The 24,267-nt window shown below is 36.3% G+C and overlaps 1 protein-coding gene across 2 annotated transcripts in view; it reads right to left on the bottom strand.

The window, feature by feature from the left end:
- Nucleotides 1–470: 470 nt before the first annotated feature.
- SMARCA2 (SWI/SNF related, matrix associated, actin dependent regulator of chromatin, subfamily a, member 2) overlaps nucleotides 471–24,267 on the bottom strand; it is a 115,168-nt gene continuing 91,371 nt past the window's right edge. The window contains exons 1-7 of one of the 2 annotated variants that reach the window (XM_064735303.1): nucleotides 21,275–21,382; nucleotides 19,267–19,484; nucleotides 8,509–8,614; nucleotides 7,180–7,281; nucleotides 3,264–3,396; nucleotides 2,010–2,152; nucleotides 471–1,369 (exon numbers count right to left, since the gene is read on the bottom strand). In XM_064735303.1, coding sequence (XP_064591373.1) covers nucleotides 1,334–1,369; nucleotides 2,010–2,152; nucleotides 3,264–3,396; nucleotides 7,180–7,281; nucleotides 8,509–8,614; nucleotides 19,267–19,484; nucleotides 21,275–21,367 — 831 coding nt within the window. In that variant the 5' untranslated portion in view covers nucleotides 21,368–21,382 and the 3' untranslated portion in view covers nucleotides 471–1,333. Of the gene's footprint in view, nucleotides 1,370–2,009; nucleotides 2,153–3,263; nucleotides 3,397–7,179; nucleotides 7,282–8,508; nucleotides 8,615–19,266; nucleotides 19,485–21,274; nucleotides 21,383–24,267 lie in introns of those variants that run through there. The other variant, XM_064735304.1, reaches the window with a different exon arrangement.

Raw genomic sequence — 24,267 nt, 5'->3', positions numbered from 1 at the left:
AACTGCAAATACATAGTTCAAACGTTTAGATTACTGCATCATGTTGCATCACTGCTGTGATACCTCAAGATAAGACTTTCAATAAACTGACTTCTGGGTGATCTGACTGCCTGCATGACTAAATGTATTCATGCCCACTAAGGCATATGGATATATATTTCCAGAAAGGAAAAAAAAAATTATTGCTTTATCACTTTAATTGTAAATAAGTAATGAATTATGCTTTTATTTCAAGGTACCAGTCTTCTACTTCAATTTTATTAATTATTCTTTAACATGTATCACATAACTTCCCTCCATCTCAGAAGATACTTTTATGATATTTGAATTTTACACTGAGGAAGGACCAAAGTGGACTTCTCTGCAGGAGATACTCCTGCTCTCTCATTGCTATTCCAAAAATATTTTTATGGAACTTGGAACAAAAGGACGCATCTCTTTATTAGGAAAACACCAACACCACATTCTTCAAAATTACTGGAATTTTATTTGCCTCAGGCTTATGACTTGCAACCAAAGACATTGTGCAAAGAAAGCAAAGATTAAGTACACTTTAGGGAAAAGGTGATAATCCACATTGGTAACATAGAAGATCAGTCTGATGAAAGAAGCCATACGTTACACTATATAGATTGCAATATTCAATAGCATTTTTAAACCAACTTCTTTAATAGAGAAAAAAAAAAACAAGTTAAGCAAAGTTTACAGTAGACATAAATTTGATACAATTCAAAAAGGCTTTTTCTGAAGATCATCAAGCATAAAGTGGAAAAATGTATATGGGGTAAGGTGTATGAAAGCTAACTACTGAACATTTATAAGCTATTAAACAAAGTAGCATATATGTACCACAGTGTAAAAAACCAATACAGGACAAATAAAAAATTTGAAAACGGCCTGATGAAAAAGAAAATAACCAGTGGCTTTGAATGACTTCTCCTGGTTATCAATGCTACAAAAGACTTTTTTTTTGTTGCCTTTCTGATGCCACTGAAAAAAACCTTATCAAATTATAAAACCAGGCACAATCAAACCATTACCAAGTCAAAACCAGCCCATAGAAATATACTATCAACCCACATTTTCCCTCAAAAGGTTTCTTTGTTGTTTTTTTGAGGCCCATTTGGTCACAATATGTTACATTTTTTTGCCTTTTTTTACACCATGATATCATATGTTTGTCTGGCACTATCCTAAAGCTAATTTATAGAGAATGAGAATACAGAAACAACCCGATGTCTATTTGACAAAAAGAATTCACTGGGTGTAAAATAGGAGAAAAGAGAAGAGAAGGGGAAGGGGTCAGTTCTGCCAAGAAAATAAACCCTATGGATCACTCATCATCACTTCCGCTTGCTTCCGACTGGTCCTAGAGGTAAGAGACACAAGACAAGTCAGAAATTCTTTCCAGCTATTCTGTGGAATTTGTTAAAGAAGGAAAAATAAAAGGAAGTATGAGGAAGAAATACGACAATTAAAGTGACAAATCAAGATAGCCTGAAGAAAGGTACTGTGTTATCTAGTATTTCTCTTTCATGAAATTTCATCTAATTGCTGTAGACTTCTTTAGAGAGGAAAGACAGAGAGTCAAGAAACACCAGCTCTTTCTTTCTATCCAGACATTTAAGAACAATTGGCAAGACATCTATTTTCATTTGTTGCAATAATAGAAGCACCCACGAAAACAAAGGTAAAAAATAATCAAGCTGTAAGTTTTTCATCTGTGGACAAAAGCAAACAGACCATGAGACTTAAAGGTTCAATGAATGTAGGAACAGCTTGAAGAAATAAGATCCAAACTTCTTAGACTTCTTGTCTTCCAGCACTGGGATCAGATCTCATAAACACACTCAGGTACAGTTAACACCCCCACCCAATTTTCTCAGGATGATCACTACAAGTTAAATATGTGCTTAAGCATGAATAGTTGAGAATTCTGACAGCAAGTAGGACAGGGCAGAGACGCAATCACTGCAACCACTTCCACAGTCTCACTGAACAAAACTTACATTTTCATCTTGATCCTCATCACTATCATCATCACTCACGACAGGCTTGGCTTTTGCTCTGCTTTGCCTCTTCTTGCCTTTTCCTTTCTCCCGACTTTTTTCATCCTTCTTATTCAACTTGATTTTGACTTTCACTGACTTTGCTGCAAAAAGTTCAACAGCGTACATTATTGTAACATTCACATATCAACTTTAAATGCTGTCTCTTGTTCACAGAAATTCACCTCTAGCAGCAGCCTGAAAAGGCATTCCCCTCTGACTTTACATGGACTGTGGAACAAAAAGCAAGAGATATTTGCTTTTATTTCTCTTGTTTTTAATAGTTATAACACTAATATATTAAACTATAAAGACTAACTTTTAGATGACCATATCCATTTTAATTTGATTCTCAGAATGTATGGTATACACAGGTAGTATACGGTCCTTTGAAAAGATACACATTTAAAAGTATTTTCTTCCTAACCACAGAAATATTTAGCCTTTGTGTAAACAGACTTTTTTTTTTTTTTGTATTTTAAAGTACAGAAATTCTATGTGGAGGTTACTGGTGAATTTTGAGTTAACACGTTTCTAAAGCACATGTTATTCTGATTCCAGAATATCCACTCACTTCCAAACGATCTACTGAAGCTGCACGCTTAGCACACATGTGTGACACACTTGTAAGGGTAACTCAGGCAATACAGCTTCTGTAACCAGAGAAAAGGGGTAGTTGGAATTTGGATAGATATACTGGATGGCACAAAGTACGATGAAGGAATCCATCCTTCTCCAAGTCATCATGTTTCCAAACCCACAGTGACTTAATGAGCGTTCTGAAACAGAGTTTCACTCAGTCCTTGTCACACTGAAGAGTGTTTTCAACATCATCTGGTTCTTAACCATATGGTGAACTTTGTATGTCACATCGTGCCTGAAGGTTGACCGCTTGCTGATAAAGATCGTCTCCAGCCTTTCCAGGCACTTCCATTTACAAACAGCATGAACAGGCCCTGAAGGGCTTATAAACAATTATGGCTGCCCACAAAGCACCTCTACAAATTGTTTCTTGCTTAGGAGTAATTTAAATAGAAGTAAGCCAGAACACCAAGTTGAGAGATCAAAACAATGTTGCACCTAAGCAACCTTAGTAAGAAACTTCTTCTACCAATAGAAAATAGAACCTTATAATCAGTCTCCATGCAAAAGCAGCAAAACCTGCTCTTCCATCCCCTGATATATTTCCTTGTCAGTATCTAGCTGGGGACTCACATTCTGATTCCGATTCTTCTTCCTCATCTTCTTCTTCATCATCATTGCTTTCATCCTCACTTTCTTCTTCTTTGGCTATCTTCTGTCGTGCACTTTTGAACACAGACTGAAGAACAATGGAATCCTCATAGATCTACAGTACAGGTACAAACCTCTGTCAGAACTATGAAGTCAAGCAGAATCAGAAATTCACAACATAGACCTAAATTTCCAGTGCAAGTCTACAGAGTACATGGCCTTTTCAAATACCAAGCAATAATGTCTGTTGCATGAATTTTATAAGAAATGCCAGCATTTACTCCTCATGCTCTAAATTAAGAAATTTGTCAGTAGTGAGCTGCAAAGAAACAACTCTTACAAGGTATTGCATCTAAAACGTCTAGTTAATGTTTTTCTTATTATTTCTACTACCATAGGAACTATTGTGCATTTTCATCAGATCATAACACCCTTGAAAACCTGCCAAAGGAACAGACTTCAGTAGTAAGCACCATAATTAAAACATGAGTTATCATCTGACAATATAGTTAATAATGACAAACGGCTAACCCTCATTTAATTATCTTTAGTTTTTTTCTGAAATTCAAAGAGGCTACAAGGAAAGTAATTTATCCCAAGCAGCTCATCCCTTTCTTCCTCTCAGATTTAAAAAGACTGAAAAAAAAAATGAGGCTTTCTCTGAACTGAACATGCGCTCTCAAACATTCTCTAGTATCCAGAGTATCTTGGGTACATTAGATTTTCTCTTTAACCTCCAGCAGGAGGGGATTCTCAAGAGTGACTACTTCTGGCTTGTAACACATTTCTTAGATTTAACAAAGTAAAAATCTTGCTCTGTTGCTGAGTATCAGACTCTTTGTCATCATCTAAACAAATGACTTGTGTGGTTTTTTGGTAAAATGTCAGAAGACAAGCGCTGCACAATTCAGCTTAAAAAAATTAAGAATCATTCCTAGAAGAGTACAGAGTCACAAACTGTATTTGATTTTATCATCATCATCATCATCATCTACCTTGGCTGTCTGTCATTCTACTCCTATGGCTCAATGACACACTTCCTTGTATAAAGCAACACGAGGTATTTGTGACAAAAATAATGGAAGGATTTTGGCTGCCATTATGCAGTCTGTATCCTAAATGTGCTACAAGTGCTCTAATACTTTGTGGGTTCAACAAGCTAAATTAGAAGAAAGTTTATTCAGAATACTTAGCATGAAATATCCAATTCCTACGTTTCTCACTTGACCACTAAGTGTTTTTTTTGAAAAACTGCCTTTCACTGTGGATTGCTCCCCATTCTCTGGGCTCCTCTGTGCTTTTTGTTTTGATATGTTTGACTGCTCTTAATCATGGTAAAATTTTTATTTATCTATTACCAATAAAAAATAATGCTTTCCTACCTTACAACATTAGTGAGCTATGAGACTCCAGAACTTCCTTCCTTAAAGTCGAATAATAATTGACTTTTTCTTATACCTACTTCTTTTCAAATCAGCTATTGATAGAACCTACCAAGTTCCTCTTGAGAACTATTTACTTTTCATATACATAAACCTAGCATATTAATTGTTCTTAGGAATGGCTCTCTCAACTAACCTTCTCTTTCTCACAAAAACACTTTTTTAAGAGGAAAAGAATTAAAGACCTGTACAACATTCTATTTTTTTAATGTTGGCCACTACATATTTAGGGCATCAATGTGACCTAGACTTTCAAACAGTTTTCTAATGAAATACAGAGGTTTCAAAAATTATTTTAACCTTCTTTATCTGGAATTACTTGCAATATTCCTATATATTTTGATACAAAAACCCCACTGTGGCTGCTTCACGAATAGCTCTGCAAATAGAAATTTTATTATTTTGACAGAAACCCAACTCCAACAGGTTTCAAAAAATCAAGCAACCATGACAGTAGAACTTCCTTCACAAAGGCAGAAGCAACAACAAAAGAACTTCACAACAAATTACAGCATTCATGAGAAATCTTCTGTTTGAAGAGACATACAAACATCTTTAACCCTGTACGCATCTGTGTGTGATTTGACTACAGTAACTTGAAAAGCTTTTTAAAACACTGAAGTTTTATTGAGGACAAAAGTCTAAACACAAAGTCATTCTATCCATGAAAACCCTGAATATGGTTCCATCTCAGATGAAACTGCTTTACGCCAAGGAAAAGCAGCAGGCACCACAATAAGAGAACACTTGAAGTTCACTGAGTGCTTAAACAACTACCTGAATTAGCCCTTTTGTTTTGAGTGTACACGCAAATAATCTAATTTACTGAAGTGAATTGTAATGTCAGAGCAAATGTAGACCAGGACTATGACAAAGAACACAAGGTATCATGGAAGCCTGGAAAACTGGAGGATTACTGCAGAAGTGTACTGCAACTCAGGGTAAATCAAAATGAATGCTCTGAGAACTTTACATAAAAAAAAAAAAAAAAAGAAAAAACCCAACAGAGTAGCAATATCTACTAACACTTCTATCCACTCAATATTATGCCTCTCAATTCTACCATTTCTGCCTAACAAGACACCAGTTTTCTGTAAGCAGGTTGAGTCATTCTGATGTGAATAATTTCATTATTTTCCCCATTTCACTACTGTGGTTTTTTTACCTCTTTTTATCTCCTCTACTGAACTTTACCATTTTCTGAAGTCTCATTTATACTTTTTGTTAGTAACTCTCCTTCACTTTTTTCCCCTCTCTTGTTATAATTAGATACTTACAGCCATTTTACTGCTATATGAGTAAGCAGTAAACTGAAAATCTACATCTGAATATGTAGCAAAATTTTGTCCTAAGAATTCTACCATAATTAATTTACTTTAAAAAATATTTTCAGCTGATTTGTAGTTGCTTCCATGTAACTGAAGACAGTAAAAAAATCCCATGTACATATTAGAGAAATAATTTTTTCTGTCTCTTGATATCAAAATAAATCACTAAATGATGAACTGACTCCAAAAATTCTTCATAATAAATTCCATACTAATTTTTAATTCTCAAAATCTAATGTAAACTCCCCAATTTAGCTAAATGTTATCATTAATGTTTAGAAATTTTAAGAAAACATTCATTACTGGCAGCATCATCATTCAGCTTACTTTTATTTAGCCTTCAAGTAAGATCTTTTTTTATCTCTTTCATGTTAGGGAAGCTGTCTTCAGGGTCTCTGGTCAATTGAATATTGTGTTCGCATCACACTTTTGTATCTCATGTTTAAAAAAAATCATCCAAGACTGTGTTTCACTGTATTGTGAGACAACTTTCTTATCTATCTTATATTTCATATCTGCCATCCAAATTTCATAGTCCTTCCTTTTGCATCAGCACACTGCTCCGAATTTTGAGCCCATTCGTCTGTGCTAAACACCTGTTAGAGAAGAGTTTGCCTTCTAAACCTGCGACTCATCTTTCAATAATAAAAGAAATTTTAAAAAAACAGATGCTTCAGAGGCTACATAGATCTTTACTGATGGACATTCCTGAATTTTTATCTTCCATTAGCAGAACTGAAAAGCCTTCTATGATGTATTTCCTCAACATCCTGTCCTAGAGCTGTACTGTTACATCTGCTACTTCTGTGATCCACTGTGGAAAACCAAACTGATGTAACACTCCACACACTGCTTTTCACCACAGATTCAAGGAGTCTTACTGCAGCTTTAAATTACACACAGATCAGAAAAAAACTGATCTCAGAATTAACGCTAAAAACAAATTTTCTGAAAATACACACTGCAGCAGTGTCCAGTGAATGCTGGATTCTAAAAATGTGGACATTTTTCTCTACTCAAAGTAAGAACTGAAACAGAGAGTTTATATACAAAAATAGTAATCAACAAGCACTAAAAATGTTAGATAGGGAAAACCCGTATGTTTAACAGAAATTAACTCATTCAGACCTGAGATCCCTCCAAGTTGAATGTCTGTGCATTGTGACACAGCAACATGACATCTTTTTCCAAATCCCCAAGACTCCGATATTTATGGTTGCGAATTCTTTCCTGTTGCATTTGTTGAGGAAATGAAGACAAGTATTTATAGGCAGTGAGGAAAGAAGAACAGCAGAGAGGAAAATGAATTAATATTTGATTCAACACACTGAAAGCTTTCTCTTAAAAAATTTTACCTAAGCATCAAGACAAGCATCTGCTTAAAACACAGAATGTCTTCAACCATGTTGTTAGCATATTATTCAAGAAATGCATCAATGTAAAAGAGCAAAAAATGAGCAATTTCTTTGTGAACTGTAAGGGTTAAAAGCAAGAGAAATTGAGCTCTTTCGGTAAAAGAATTCCAGTTTTGTCTTTCTAGGAAAGAAACCCAGTAACTGTAACACAAGTGAAAGATACAGAATTATGACATCATCTAAGCTGTAACATGTCGCCTAGACCCCATCTACCAAACTCTGTTTGGATCTGACCTGGCTCTTCCAAGGTATGAGTTTAGGGTCCAGAAGGGAAGCCCTGTGAGGTGCCAGCTGAGATCACTTGGTCTGTTCGGCCTGGAGAGGAGGAGACTTATGGGAGACCTGATTGTGGCCTACAATTTCCTTATGAGGGGAAGTGCAGGGGCAGGCACTGAACTCTTCTCTGTGTTGGCCAGTGTTAAGACCTGAGGGAATGGCCTGAAGTTGTGTCAGGGGAGGTTTAGGCTGGATATCAGGAAAAGGTTCTTCACCCAGACAGTGGCTGGGCACTGGTGGAGGCTCCCCAGGGAAGTGGCCACAGCACCAAGCCTGACAGAGTTCAAGAACTGTTTGGACAATGGTCTCAGGCATATGGTGTGATTCCTGGGGTGTCCTGTGCAGGGCCAGGAGTTGGACGTGATGATATGTGTCCACCACTTCTAATTCAGGATTTTTATGGTTCTATGATTTTAAACGTAAGTAGAGGTATATTCCCGTAGAACTATGAAATCTTTGTCAACAGCGTGTTTTTTTCCAAATCTGTTGACAGATTCACAATTAGGTCTTTGCAAAAAAGGCACTGAGATATCATCCCTGTCACATTACTATAGTTTGATTAGGCCTTGAAATTACAGTGATACACTGCAATATACACCAAACAACATTACTAAAAAATTGCGTGACAATGTTTAAAGTCTAACCCACCAATACAGGTGGCATGAAATATTAATACTGTTATTTTAAAAACAATGTTATAGTCACACTTCTGTAAAACAAAAAGAAATGGAGGAACCTGCACTTCCAAAATTCCACCATTTCTTACCTTTATCTTTTTGAAGTCCACTGGTTTCCTAATCAATTCATAATACTCTGGTAGTTCTTTCCTAGACGGGAGCTGAATGAAAACTTCACTTAGCTGCCGTCCTGAACTGTTGAGAAAAAAAAAGCCATACAGAAAGGAATTATTACAACTTTCTCACAAAACAAACACACACTATCTGGTAGTGAGAAAAAAATTAAAATAATGGAATAAAATAATGGTTTTTCTTTCAAAGAATTAGAAACTGAACTCTGATTTTTAAATTTGGTACAGATCATTAACTTACAATTTGGAATTTGAAACTGTTGTCCTAACATACCATTAATATGTCATTGACATCTATCATCACTAGAGATGAATATGTAGAAGAGACTTTATGAAAGAAGAATTAGGATTTGCATCTAAATTCCACAGCCTTTTGCTGAGTACACTCTTATTGTTTCCTTGTTCAGTAATTTTTAGAAATTCTCCCTTCTGTCACTCTTTTAAGTTTGTCTTCTTCTTGATCACTATATAGTTAGTCTTGTAATTCTTCATTATAGCAAACCATACTGATTTCCATTATACTATATGCTGATTGCTATTACACTAACTCGATGTCACAACCAAAAAAACTAGTAACTTCTATTAATGACTGTTGGGTTTCTGGGAAGATCACTCCAACTATATTGAAAATCGCTACTGCCAGTTGTGCTTCTTCATTCATTTGAAATACAGCAACAGATTTTCTACAAAACTTTTATACTATTGGAACATTGCCTATAACTCAGATGTGTCTGTTCATCCTCTTTTAATAGCTATTATAACACTTTTGTATTGAGGATCTTTTTCTAAAATTTTCTTATTTGTCATTTTCCAAAAAACACATGGCTACAAGTCACCTTGAAAGAAAATGTGCTGATGACACTTATGGGTTTAGTTGGTTTTGTGATGTTTTTCGTTGGGTTTTTTTCCCCCATGTGCATATAACTTTCACAGAGCAGCAGAAAAAAAGCAGTCCTGTGAAGAGCTACACACAGCATTCACAAGTATTTCCCAGTTCACATTCACATGGTTCCTTCTCTCCCAGCTACTCCAGAAAGGCCCTGTTTTCTCAGCTGAATTTTCAGACAGTATCTCAGGAACATCAAACTCCACAGGAGCTGGGCAAGAAGGCTACCAATTACTGGTTTTCCCCTGGGCTTTCTCTTGCAACACCCTTCAGAGTGGTGTAGGATCTTACCAGACATTAAACTAAAAAACTGAACTGAAGGTTAACTGAAGCGATTCTGCAATGGAAAGTAAAGAAGATAAAAAGCATAAAGCAGGCAACAGCTCTCCCCTTTATGGAACTAATGAATGCTTACTATACAGAATGCATTTCTTAATGCCTGAAGTAACATCAGAATTTGAGAAGGTACTATTTTTCTTATAGAACTGATAGATTAATTAGAAAAGGAATAAACAGATTTTCCTCATTTCTTTTCTGGTGCTCACCTAATCCACTATTTTTTATTCTTCTCAGTTTGGTCCTGAGACAATGCTGCTCCTTCCATCACAGAGGACAGTAATGTAAATACTCTAATTGTAGACTGTTAATCAGCACTACTCTACAAAAATTTTGACACCAACAGGCAGCTAGACTATTTTTTTGTTCAACAGAGACCTAGAAACCAAAAGCCTCTGTCTCATCCTGTACAGTTGTGTCAGACTCCCAGCAGCAGTGGCAGCAGCAGCAGCCCTTGCCTGCTCAGCAGTAGCTGCCAAGCTGCCTGCTGGGTCTCAGCAAGGTTCTGGCACACACCTGAGTGTGCTCCTGGGTGTGGCTGCTGCAGGTGAGACAAGGCAGTGGGCATATGGTGCATCCCTGTTCCAGGAGAGGACAGTGAAGTCTAGGTATTCCTCGTACAACTTACAGCCATTGGGACAGATACCCACAGAGAGCACTGGCAGCTCAGCAGCAGCTACTAGCAACTTCACCCAACAGATCTAATTTATTTGGGAAAAACCCTGTTAATGAAATAGACAAAAGCATACAATGGCCAGGTAACTGTCACAACCAAGTCTTACTTATTTTTCTCCTGCCAGCAAATAACTGAAATTTTGGCCACTGCACCTGCCATCTCCTTTGGTATGGACTCACATATTCATTACTTTTTACTTCCCCTGTCCAAATGTCTATAGAATGGATTTAAAGGCACCAGCCTTGTTCTTCACCCGTGTCTGTGTCATGCTACATGACAGAACCTGTCTTCATCACAGACTGCCTTCACAGTGAAACTGGAAGCAATACAAGTAAAAGCAATGCATTACATATACATTCTACACAACTGACTGAATTACTGTGTGTTTCTATTAATTTGAAATTTGAGGACTGCATTTTTATTTGGTTTTGGTTTTTTTTTTGGTTCACAGAGGGAAGTGTTTCGCAGTAACAGCTGCAAGTGAGATCAGTGGAATTTCTTCTGAACATACACAACACTATGAAAACCAGAAACTGGATCTCAGGTGCCCAAACAGTATCTTAAAATTTAAGTTTCTAGTCCCTGTTTATAAAATGAACATAAAATACTCTAAAAGAAGTACTATATCTGCAAAACATTCAGATTCCTTAGGAGCATTATACAGAAGCCTAGGGAGAATTCAGCTATTCCTAAGTGATCAGTGCCCACCGTATACATGCAAGGCACTGATTGTGAGGAAAGCAAAATAAAACAAAGCAATATCCTCTTGCACCATTACACAGCACACTGTAATTTACCTGTCTGCACTGGGGTACACTGAGTGTGGATTAGCTATGTAGAAGGACTATCACTGCTGTGTTTTATTTCAGCAGCCTTAACAGAAATTCCAATTTGAGTAAAATTACTGAACCACTGATGCTGGGTTTCTTCAACTGTGCTTCAGAGTCTAATACTAAACAGAATTACTTCAGTAAAAATGAAACAGCCACTAATAAATGAATTCTGGTTAAATTTTGAAACATGTTTAGCCTATTTGAAACTGAGTAGTTTCTGATTATTATAGCTTTTAATTTCATGGCTGTATTCTTTTCTCTTTTTACATCCACATTCTCTTACACACCCACCCTCATATGGTATTTTATATTAAAAATACAACTCATTAATTATTAAGCAGCAATATTCCATTTTCCAAGTGCAAACCCAGCCAACTATGATTTGTTCACACATTCTATTAAACTAAGAATGCCATAGAAAACCCGCAAGATTTTTCTTGACATAATTAATTACTGAAAATCACTAATGGTCATGAAAGAAAAAGCATTAAGGGCATGACAGAAGACTACAGCCTGATTTTTGTCTACTCAGATCAATAACAGCTTATTTTGTTCTATCATTTTTATAGAACCTACTCTCACAAAGAAGTATTATCGTGCACTCCCGTTGTATATGTGCATCCATACTATAAACTAATGGGATCTTTTCTAACAATCTCAAATCGCTGTGTTGTGGATACAGTAGGTGAAAATCAGTAATTATTAATGCAACTCTGATTTTAATCCTTTTGCTCACTTATGTAATTAGAAAATAATAACCACAACAACTACCACATAAAAATCTTGTGCAGTAAAAAAAAAATCACTTATGGTTGCCTAGCAACTAGCAGGCTACGTGCAGAAAAGAAGGACCAGAATAAATTAAAAGATCTGACTGTGAAAGAACTGTGACAGTTCACTGCTACTGCATCAGCTCAACATGCTAGTCCCATGTGTGCTCACATTAAAAACACTTGCATACTGCACAAGTTAAAACAGCATTAAGAAATACTGCTTATTTAAAAAATGTTTTTTGCCTAGAAAAATATTTGTGTGCAATATTTTTAATTGTCTCTCATTTCTGTCAAATGGCTTACAAGATGCATACAAGCATATAATTCCACCCCTTTAGTCAGTATCGTCTTTGGTGAAATGAAATGCAGGAACCCATTTGTATGAAGCTCTTTTGTATTTGTTTTCCCTGGCAGTATTTGGCCAGAAACAAGCTGCCACAGGCCTGTTAGAAGTATACTACTACTAACACTCTTTCTCCTTTGGCATTAAAAGGAGAGATAACTATAAAGCTGAAACTGCAATATGTTCCCGTATTTCTGGTAAATTTCAAACTTTTAACAGATAATGAAATTCAATTTCAATTCAATTTCTTCAGTTTCAAGAATGAAAAGTCTTGCATGCTTGCCCAAGTCAGAGTGCTCACAAACAGAACCAAAAATTCCACCCTTCAATTTTTTTCTATCCTTATTTGAATGTGGTCAACAGCTATGTGATACCAGGAGAAGATTTTGTGAAGTTAATTGCTACACCACGCAAGTCCTTACTTTTAATCTATGAATAGATCAGATGGCAGGCAGGGGACAAATGAAATCACTGTAAGGAACAGAGCAATCAGCATCCTGGGACCCTTGAATTCAGCCGTTGATATTTATGCAAAGTTAATGCAAACCAGTGGTAGTATCAAATTGGTACCCAGGAAACATTAAATTCTGATGCAAGGCAGAAGAAAACAGTGGGTTTGTAAGGAAGGTGAACGACTGCAAGATATTAATGACAGAATCATAGAATTACTTATGCTGGAGAAGACATGGAATATCATCCCGTCCAACCATTAAGCCAGCACCCAGTCTAACACTAAGTGCCACATCCTCACACCTTCTCAACACCTTGAGGATAGTGATTCTACCACTTCCCTGGGCAGCTGGGTAAAATGACTGAGCACTGTTTCAATGAAGTTTCTCCCAATATCCAGTTGACATCTCCCCTAGGGCAATTTGAGGCCATTTCCTCTTGTTCTGTTACTTGCCACCATGTAGAAGAGGCTGAACCTGTCTCAGGCAGCAGCCATAGAAAGAAAGCAGTGACATGTTCCCTAGGCCTCCTTTTCTCCAGGCTAAAACTTCCTCAGCTGCTCCTCACAGGACTTGTGCTCCAGACCCTTCACCAGCTTTGTTGCCCTTCTCTGGACACACTCCGTCACTTCAGTCTTCCTCTAAAAGTGAGGGGCCCAAAATACAGGATTTTAGGAGTGGCCTCACTAGTGCCAATTACAGAGGGACAAGCATTTCCCTAAATCCTGCCAGGATGAAGTGTAATTTATTTTCTCTACTTTACTTTTATTTATTTAATCATGAAAAGAAAGCTACACTTACAGCTTGTCTTCCTCTGAAATAAACCATAAAGAGGAAAACTACCACAAGAGAAAAAATATAGTTTAGGAGACTAAGTCTGCATGTGTATGATGCAGATCAGCAGCTGGGGCTCAAATGAAGCATAAAATTTTCTTATTATGAAAGAAAAACTATCAGCAGTAAAACCCTCCCTTCTTTCAACAGGTTACAGCATTTTATGTAGACATACAAACTATTTTTTGTATGCCAAACTGATTTGGTGGTGCCAGGTAATAGGATGAGAGGGAGCATGTAGATACCAATGCACAGAAAAGTTTCACCTTAATATGAGGAAGAACTGCTTTACTGTGTGGGTGACCATGCACTGAAACAGACAGCCCAGAGACTGTGGAGTTTCTCTCGGTGGAGACATTCAAGAAATGTCTGGAGCAACCCTGTGTCCTGTGCCTTGGGATGACCCTGTCTGAGCAGGGAGGCTGGACCAGATAACCTGCTGTAGTCCCACCCAAACTGATTCTTTGACTTTGTGGTGTGAAAACATAACATATGTTTCCATTATTTTAATTTCTATGGACATTCCCAATTTTGGAGGGTAAGAAAGACAAATTAAAAGCATGGGAACTTGAAAAAAATGCAATAATGTTGGACTGCAGTGCAACTTGCTCTCTTCTAAACAGATGTTTTACACTGCAAGGTTAGAATAAGGTACAAGGGTGTAACGGCATTTAAATCTTAGTTTAAGAAGTAATTGCAACAAAATCTCAGATTAATATGTTTTGCAAATGGAGTCTGCAAGGTGAAGCTGTACTTGGGAAAATCAGGATCAATGTGTAACTGGAAATATGCTTCCAAGTCCCTGAATCTAGGGTCCTGTTACTGTACATAATCATACAGGACTTTTTAAAATCAAGGAACAAAGGCCAAATCTATCTAGTTATTTCTATCCCACCATTCCATATGGGAAGATTACAGAACTCTTAATTAACAACTTGTATGAATTAATAAATGCTTCCAGTCATATAACCTTGTGACCATCATCTTGTACTTTTACATAATTCTACACTTTCTATATTTATGCTTTCCTTCTTTCCCAAGTGTGGGAAAGTGAGAGCAACCATCTTCTCCTCTCAAGACTGGATAAACAAACCAAGCTGCATCCTCTTTTTAAGTTCTTCCATGCTACTTAAACTGAGATAATTAACTTTTCTTGGTGTAAACGAATCTTTCTTGAATGGAAAAGCATGCAGATACCATATACAAGCTTTAACAGTATCACATATAATGACATACACCCATAATGAGTATTTCCATGTCCACATATGCAATAGTGCCACAATAAGGCTCCTGTTTTCTTATGTCTGGACAATATTGATGGATCATAGTTGGCTTTGACTAATAATTTCTCAGGTAATTCTTCTCCTGTCAGTTCCACCTGAACTGCTGCTTGAATCAGAACAAATGTTTCTGAATTTCTTGTTTTTTAGTACTTATTTGAGTATCATATCATGCACTCTGAGATAGTGCACTTTATGCCATTTCTTTTACTCCAGACATAACTGTGTCCAGTCTGCTGTGATTAACACACCGCTATGATGTTTTACTTCTGGTCAGGACATTCCTCATTTTTAATACATATCATAAATATATTGTGATCTAGGCCAACACCAATTCTCCAAGACCTCCTTTCCAGTTTATCAGTGCCTTTTTTAACAGTGCCTTCAGCTAGGTATTTTTACTTATTTTCACTGAGATTAATGAGCTTACTCATGTATATCTTTCTTTCATACTAGCTTGTAATGTTCCTAAAAATGCTTTAGCAAAATTGTAGAATCATAATCTGGGACAGAAAAGACCTTTGAAGATAAACTAGTTGAACTTCTCTGCTGTGGGTGAGCAGAGACATCTTTCACTAGATCAGATAACTAGAAGTCAGAGGATTCTGACCATCTTTTCTTTCCTACTTTTGCTTCATTACAGATCTATTCTCTATTTTAAATGAGTATAGATGAAACCTACATTAATTCAGCTTTGACTATTATGGCAAAGCAGTGTAGAAGAATAAAAAAGGATCTGAATTTGCAGTACCACTACATGTTTTATGGTTTGAGACTGAAAGCTGAGTAATGAGATCACAGGTGCAGTTCAAAAAGGTGGCAGTGACTTCAATAGTAATTTCTATTTAATGATTTGGAGCATGTACCCCACAGTTCTTCAGACTGAGGTATCAGCTATCTGTTTCCAGTTTAACAAAGATAAATATGAAGATAAAATAAAGAAAAGCCTGTCAACATGAAGAAAATCTTGAAGCACATCACTCCATATTGAAATCCAATGCAAAAGAGACTGCATAAATCAAGTACTGCCAACTTGTCAAAGACCTCAACAACTCTCACACCAAAGGCACTGAAGCAGTGCAAGCTCAACATACTCAGTGTCCTCCATCTTCGTCCTTCTTCTCCTTTTTAAACTATTTTCCTTATTATATGGGACACATCCTAGACAGCATAATTTCAGGAAATGAATGCTGGCCGTCAGTCAAATCAAATCTCACCGCAGTTTCTTCTCCTTCAGTGTGTCTCTAGCTCTCTAGAAATACCCAAAGAAAACCAGCTTTTACTTGTAAATTGCTCTCAAAGAACTATTAAACTTATTGCCAATGGAATGTTTCATTAAAATCAACATCACATTGTGATTCACAATGGGATATTGGAGGATTGCTAAACTGTACTGCATGAAAGAGAAAAATAGAAATTAAATGGTCAAAATTGTATTGAGGACATGAAGGAAGAGCAAATTGACTTCAATATTGACTTCCACTTTCTTGCATGGAGTTCTTTATCTGAAGTTTACAGCTTCTAAGATAATGACCTCTGCATTCCTTTTTTTGAGAATCATATGCTGCATTTATTCACACTAAAAATTTACCTAAAATATTGCTAATATGTCTGTTTAAACTAGTTTTGATCTTCATATTTAAGTTTGACCATGCATTTACTATTTACTAAAGCTCTTTGTTTGTATTACTGAAATCTTTAGCTTTCCTTGACAGAGACAATTTTTTTGGATGCTTTTTAAGTAAGGGAGGAAAGGGTGGTACTTTTCCCCAGTCATTTACGACTGAAGTCAAGTTCTAGACAGTTATGAAAGCACTTGAAGAATCCTTCCCTGCATCAATATTAGACAGTGTCACCACAGAAAAGCAGCCAACTAGAATTTCAGATTTTTGTTAGCACCATGGATTTTACCTTTTTTTTTTTTTTTAAGGCTTTAATAAGAACAGAAATTCTGTATTTAAAAGCAACTCTTCTCAAAAGCAAGGGAAAACATGAGATAAAGCATGGAGAGACTTAATAGCTTAGTAATGTATTCTTTTCACTTTTTTTTTGTGCTGGACTTTAATCTGCACAAACTTACTAAAGATTGTAGAATTGGCTTTTACAAAGTAACTCAGCCCTAAGTCAGTAAGATTTTGTATGTATCACCTGATCACCTTTTGGGACACAATCAGTTCTCCATAGCTCAGATGAGCCCTCTGGACTTATTGTAAAGAAAAGATGAACATCTTTTAGCACTGATTTAAGCTAAAGACAAAGATGATTTCAAACATTCAAATACTAAATACATGAAACCCAATTTTTTTCCCCAGATGAAACTCATGGCCTACTTTTCTTCCAATTAACCTGTCCCTCTATACTTGCCCCAATTGCCTTCACACTCACAAAAGCCCAGAGCTGAACAAACACTGAACCCCCAACAAAATTGAAGGGTTCCAATGTCTAAAACACACTTAATTCTACAGCTGCAAATCCTGAAAATATTAATTGAACTCTAGAGCAAGTTAACGCCAAATATTTTAAGATATTTAAAGTTCCCTGATGCCTAAATTTGTAATACTATTTTTTCATAGTATTAGGTGGTTTGATGTTCTCTCACAAGAAAATTAGAATGCAGAAACTTGGAACTCCTCCTTATAACTTACAGCACTGAAGAGCTCAGTTTAAGACGTATTTTTAATTCCTAACAGAATAGAGGTCCATACACTTTTTCAATTGGAAGTAATTTTGTCTTGGATAAATGAGGGCTCCAGGGAGAGGAAACAGTATATGCCTTGTCACTATACAATAGCTCAGCTGTTAACTTTTTTTTGACTTAAATCAGATAGGAACTTCCTGGGGGCACAAACATCAGGTAAAAATCTTTAACCTCCCCAGAAGCCATCAGTTACTATCAGTAGCTATTCCCTACTGAAGGCTAGTGGAAGCAACTTTATTTGCTCTTTCAAAAGTGAGAAGTAGATATCCTGATCAGAAGTGCTTGGTGCTTCAAAAGAAGGTTCAAGGCCAAGGATCCAAAATTCAGAGATGCCTCCTTCCAGTCCTAATTGAAATACCTAAACTTAAACACTTCTCCCTTCTCAGCTATTCTGTTAACTGAGAGTCACAGCAAACCAAATACACTGAGGTTGTAGTCAGCTTCTTGCTCATCATGTTTGTTGATATGAATGCTGTTGCAATACAATAAGATACTTTTTGATGTACTCTTTTAAGAGCCCACAGATCACAGAATGGTTCATTTTTAACAGTTATGTCCAAAAAAACTCAGAGATCACAGCAGTGTGTGCTTCACCAAGTACCACCCAAACTACCCTTGAGCTAGAACAGATGCAGACCTAGAACTGTAGCAGCAAAAAAGGGCAGAGTGAAGTTGCCGTTTAAAGTAAGCAACTGAAAGTTGTTTACAGGCAAAAAATACATTGCTACATCTAGATGCAGGTCACCTAATGCAAATACTTCTTGATTTTCTCTCAATGCATTTAGTATTAACTTAGTTTATAAGAGGTGCTACGGAATTCAATGCACAGCAAAGAAGGCATAAGCACACAAGAAGGCTTTACTGATTTTTGGCAGATGCAAACTGAGTTTAAATACAACTTTTGCAATCAAGTCTGATTCAAAGACATTATGAAATAATTCTTAATTTCTTGCTCATGAAGCATAGGTGATTTGCAGTTTGAAAATCTGCAAAACAGAAGTCTTCACATGACATTTCAGTTTAGAAAGAGTATTTTTCCCTGAAGGAAGTCCAACTATTTTCCATATTTTTATGCTGAAAATGGGGATTTCTTGACAAACAGGCTCTCACCTCTGATGTTTCAGTATTTCTGTATTTTTTCTTTTGGCAGCTCTAATGCTCGTGATATGAGCCCTACACATTTTGGGCAGTGTTTCAGTCTTTCATTGTAAGATCCATGTAAACTTGAATTAATAAATCTGTAGCCATGTCTTTGAAAAGATTTATTTCAACACATGCTCACTAAATTGAAGGAAAACCCTGCTCAAGCTGAATGTTCTTAAGTACACACCTTAAGCAGAATTATTTCATTCCTAAGCAGAAGCTCTACACTTACTTTTTTCTTACTTTTTAAAATTGTGTTTCAACAACCTTCTACGGGTCTAAAAAAAACTCTACAAAGCTTGAGACTTTCAGGATCAGGCCCTAAGATGAATTACTCTTCAGAAAACAGTGTCAACATGTCTTTCTAAAGACTGAAAAATACCAAGTCGTTATAAAAGGCAGAGAATGGTGTCAGCAGGGAGGGAGAGAGCACATGCAATAGAGACAGACTGTCTCCAAGCTCACCTGTCCTTGTAGTTTATCACAGTATCAATGATGGCATTCATTTGTTTTGTCAGTTTGGGCGGATTGGGCGACAACTTCTCTGCAGGAGGTCTGCCTCTTCTTTTCTTTGCTTTCTCTCCATCCTCCTTCCCAGAGTCCTTATCCACGTTTCTTCGTCTCTTTCGCTTCTTAAGCCGGACTTCCTCTTCCATTTCCTCCAAATTGCCGTCTTCAATTGCCTGACAACCATGGATTCAAAAAGTATGATTTTTAAACAAAAGAGATATTGCAAAGGTAAATAACAAACTATATTTAAAAACAACAATAAAAACCCTCTGCAATTCCACAGAATGCAGATAATTTGACTCTAAATGTTCTATTTATTAACAAACAAGAATACAAGAAACTGACCTATTAGCAATCAAAGAGACACCAAACATTAACTTTTCCTAAGGATCCTATCATCTAAACATGTTCTTTTATCTGAACCTTGAATTCTGCACCAAATCACATTTCACACATACTGACCTGGGGTATTGTCTCAGTAAATGTACAGAAAATATTCATTTTCTCACACCAGTGTCACTTCTGGGTTACACAGTTCCATGCAAAACAGACTTTGATACCCCTTGTTTTCAAACAGGACAGTCTAAATTGTGCTCAGCTCCCAAAGCCAGTTCACACGCAGTTCTTTGTGCATATGCACAAAAGAGAGATACTTTATGTAGTAACAACTCCTCTTCTAAACCTTCAAAGCAACTTTTAAATCACCTAAGTGTTAAAATCATCTCAAAATGTATAATTTTCTTCAGGAATAGGAACCATGACGTAGGAAGAAGCACTGCCAGTATAGTAGTTTGCTGTAAACAGGACTCATAACATGGGATACATAAAACCCATCCCACAAACTAAACCATACACACAGTCACAGACAATTAACACTAATTTCAACTGTTTCAATTACCTGGATGTATGCTTTTAACCAGACCCAGCAGCTCTACAGAGAGGGAAAAAAAAATTGCTACAAAAGACCAAACTAGGAATAGAGGGAACCTGTTCACACACATTATCAGATCCATGTCATAAAGCAAGTAGCTTAACTTTTTGTGATTTGAGAAAGCAAACAAAAGAAATAAAAATACTAGGTCATAAGACAACTGAAATTAAAAATAACAAGTAAAATAAAAGAAAAAAAACCTTAAAACTACGGCTCTCTGATTAATGCTTTCTCAGAACATAACTAATGTTGATATTTGTCGCTTTTGCTTCTCAATATTGCCTTGAGTACATGCAAATGCTAATCAATCCTTTCTCGTAGTTGAAAGAGCTCTAATCCTAAGGCAATTACCTTCATTTCTCCACAGCACCAAACATGGCTAATATTTATGATCATGTGAGCATAACAATCAATATAAAAAAGTGATTACAGCCCAGACATAATTTTTCTCAATTGTGCACGTCTCTTCAAAAACGTTTTGTGAACAAAACCTGATGCACAGCACAAAATAACCCGGCATGTTTAAAAAAACAGAGGGATTTTGAAATCTGTTTCCTATGCATCCTCCGATGTGCAAATCCACAGGCAAACACAAAAGCAGAATCCTGTGAGACAGCCTGAAACTAGGCCTTAATAATCAAAAGACAATTTACATCATGCTTCTAGCATTCAGATATTCACTATGAAGGAGGCTCGAGATCTGATGAGTTAGGAAGAAAGAAGAAGGGGAAAAAAAAAATCTGCACACAAATTCATTAATATTCATCTGGCTAAAGCAGGACACGCGCTATAAACCACTGAGGCTAATGAAGATTAAGAAAAGGAAATTTCTCTGCATATCTTGGAAGCTAGAAAAGCTAACAATAAATACAGCATGCAAGGCTGTCAACAGTTAATGTCATTGCTCTCCTCAAGCACTCAGTTGTACACTGAAATACGAAGAACACCGACTTTTGATGTGTTACACACCTACACATGCCTGTGATGGAGTTCTACTGAATCTTCAAGACGGCAATGAAAAAGGATATTTACCTTACCACTATCAGCAGGCCGGCTATCGGAAATCACAGTTAGTGGGGATAAAATTAACAAGCCAGCAAAGCAGCGAGCTGCTAGTCTCTTCATCAGCTGATCAGGAAAAAAAAGAGAGCTGGGGAAAGGCTATGTTTTCATATACAAGTAATTTTATTTTACTGAAAATTTAATACTGAAAGGATTGTGGATACTGAAATCTGCTGTTTCATTCTACCTACTACAAGGCCTGAAGCCTTCCTCCTTCAGCTGGTTTTAATATTGACAACTACTTATCATATTTCTCCCTTATTACTCTAAGCATTCAAATTAGATTTTTAGCTGATTCTTGTTATTACTTTAATAATAATAGCACAATTAGACAATTTCATGTACGATTTTAAAACTGAAATTGCTTGCATGCATTTTAAAGATTCTTTCATTACAGAAAATATATTCCTACTGCTCTACAGAGAACAGATCAAGTTTTGGTTACTGAAACTGATACAATTATCTATTCTGATTTAAAATAAATAAAAAAAATAAAACCAACCAAGTAATCATTCTGTTAACTTTGTTTACTTTTTCTGTTAACATTTTTCTGTCCTTCAGAAAACTTCACTTAACTGCAACATATTTATATTTTTGCTTGCTTAATAGATTTTCTACCACCAAAAAGACAATCACAGTGGTTCTGTCATCACAGAATTTATAACATCTCACTTAGAATTCTGCATAAAATTTTTGGTTAGAGTAGGCAGTATTTTGGGAAATAAATATTAGGAAAAAGAAAAGATAAAAGTTGGGATTTAAAAAAATATTACATATAGCAATTTAGTAAAGACAAATGATAAAAATAAAACCAAGTAAACTAACATATGCTCTTGCACTCTTAAAATCAGTAGCTAGCAGGTAGCAAAGGAAGTCTTAGCAAATTACAAATCTATCATCAAACATTAAACTTTCTATTTAGCCAGTAATAAATCAATCAATTATTATATTAAGTTTTCAAAACTTCCATGAATCAATGTAAACACAGACAGCTTTAAGGTCTTAGTGACCCCACTCGAAAATCATTTTGACAATACAAGCAGTACAAAAATGTCGCTATTACAACTCTTAACATTTGTTCTCAAGAGACAAATTTGTATTTTGTACATAAACAATGACATTTAAAACTAAACCTATATGCTTTATTTTGTCTTAAAACTGTATCATATGAATCAATTATCAGCAGATCGGTTAATGCCCTGTGCATATATCTACACATATGATCCAAGCATGCGGGTATCAGCAGCAACATATTTATTAAGCAAATTCATCTGACTGAGATCTTTGTTAAAAAAGCTTACTATTCCAGGCCCTAAGTGCAACACTGAAGAGCATGCCCTTCCAAACCTTTACCAGTACGATTATGATACAAATCTCAGGCAGAAATCTCCAGTTCCTGACAGATGATGGGCTGTGTGACAGTGCAAAATAAGACAGACATCTCCCATGTTCAAATGCCTCTGGATTAGTGAGGTGAACAGCAAGGGAGTCAAGGAAAATAGTACACGAATAAAAATTTAACACTTTCTTTCCATTAAGGAAAGGAAACTGGACAGAACAGTACCAAAAGAAGTCTGTACACCTCATTTTTTCACAGACAGCTGTAAAAATTTAATGTCAAATTTTGTAAGTTGTCAAGCATCTCATGAAAGGCAAATACACCAGTGAAATATGAGGACCCTGTGTTAAGTTCTGTACTAACAAAATGTTCCTGCCTTTCTGACGCATATTGCTGTAACTTAGTCCATGTACACAAACCAATTTCATTTCTAAATAGGCAAGAGCACACTTATCATGGATTAAAGAAATCAAACAGTCTTCTTCCAAAAAGAAGCTTCCACCTCCCAAGAGCAAATAGGAGGCAAGCAGAAGTTACTTCTGAGACACTGTGACTCCCTATTGCTGCTTGCAATTAGATTTTCATCTTTCCTAAAGAAGAGTTGTTTTGAGGTAGAAGCATTGTTAGGGAACATCGTTACAACATTGATACCTGAGCTCCAAACAGAAAAAAGTAAGGATAAAATGCAAACTGTTTATTTTCTCCATTTGAAAGACAGGATATTTCATATGTATTCTTCTGTTGGTGATAATACAGCACTGTGACTCAACACCTTTTCAATTCAGAATTACAGATGCAAATAAGCATTTAGTACTAACAGCTCAGTTTTGCTTCATGACTGTGTTCTGCAAGTCAATAACTGTGTAGGCCTTATACAACTAATATGTTTTAAAATAATTTTACAGGAATCAGGTAACTCAAGTGTGGTTGCAGAGTGAATTAATGGAGGTGCTCACATAAAATCAGCTTTGGTGTCTAAGGCCTGTTTCATTTAGATGGTGAAACACTGCAGCACACAATTACCCTTCCTTTGACTGGAGATAACTAGGTAACTAGAAAACTGAGACATAGTGAAAGCTATCAGTACTACATATAGTCTAAAAACTGGACACACAGAGCAGAAGTGGCACAGAGCCACATATTAAGTCTGCTTGAAGCTGTTCAGATGAAACAGGACAGGAGTACAGGACATGCATACTCTTTCTGTGTCCCTCTCCAATTTTACCTTAATGAGATGAACGTTCAGAAAACTTGCTGCATCCCTCAACATCAATGCCCTGTGCCTCTCCAACTTGCAAAGTTGAAAGATATTCTAACTAACATGTAAAGAAATACCCTACCATGCTAATTAAACTCAGTGTTTCAAGAGAAAGCACTTAAACATAGGTGAACAGAAAAAGCCCACACCATCTTACCAAATCCCTGAACATAAACACTAACCCCATCACACAAAATCTCCAAAAGAATGAGCTTTTTTGGGAACAACAAGTAACTTAACAGGGCATTTTACTGACTATTGGCCAAAAGGCACTAAGGTTTAGGGCTCTTAAGCACTTAAAACCAAAAAACATGTCACTAGTGCAGTAATGAATAGCACATGACTGCTTTGCAAAATGAAGTTCAC

Source organism: Zonotrichia leucophrys, chromosome Z (genome assembly GCF_028769735.1).
Source record: "Zonotrichia leucophrys gambelii isolate GWCS_2022_RI chromosome Z, RI_Zleu_2.0, whole genome shotgun sequence".
Lineage (NCBI taxonomy): Eukaryota > Metazoa > Chordata > Aves > Passeriformes > Passerellidae > Zonotrichia > Zonotrichia leucophrys.
Note: the sequence above shows the minus strand (reverse complement) of the source record. Positions and strands in the feature narration are given on the sequence as shown.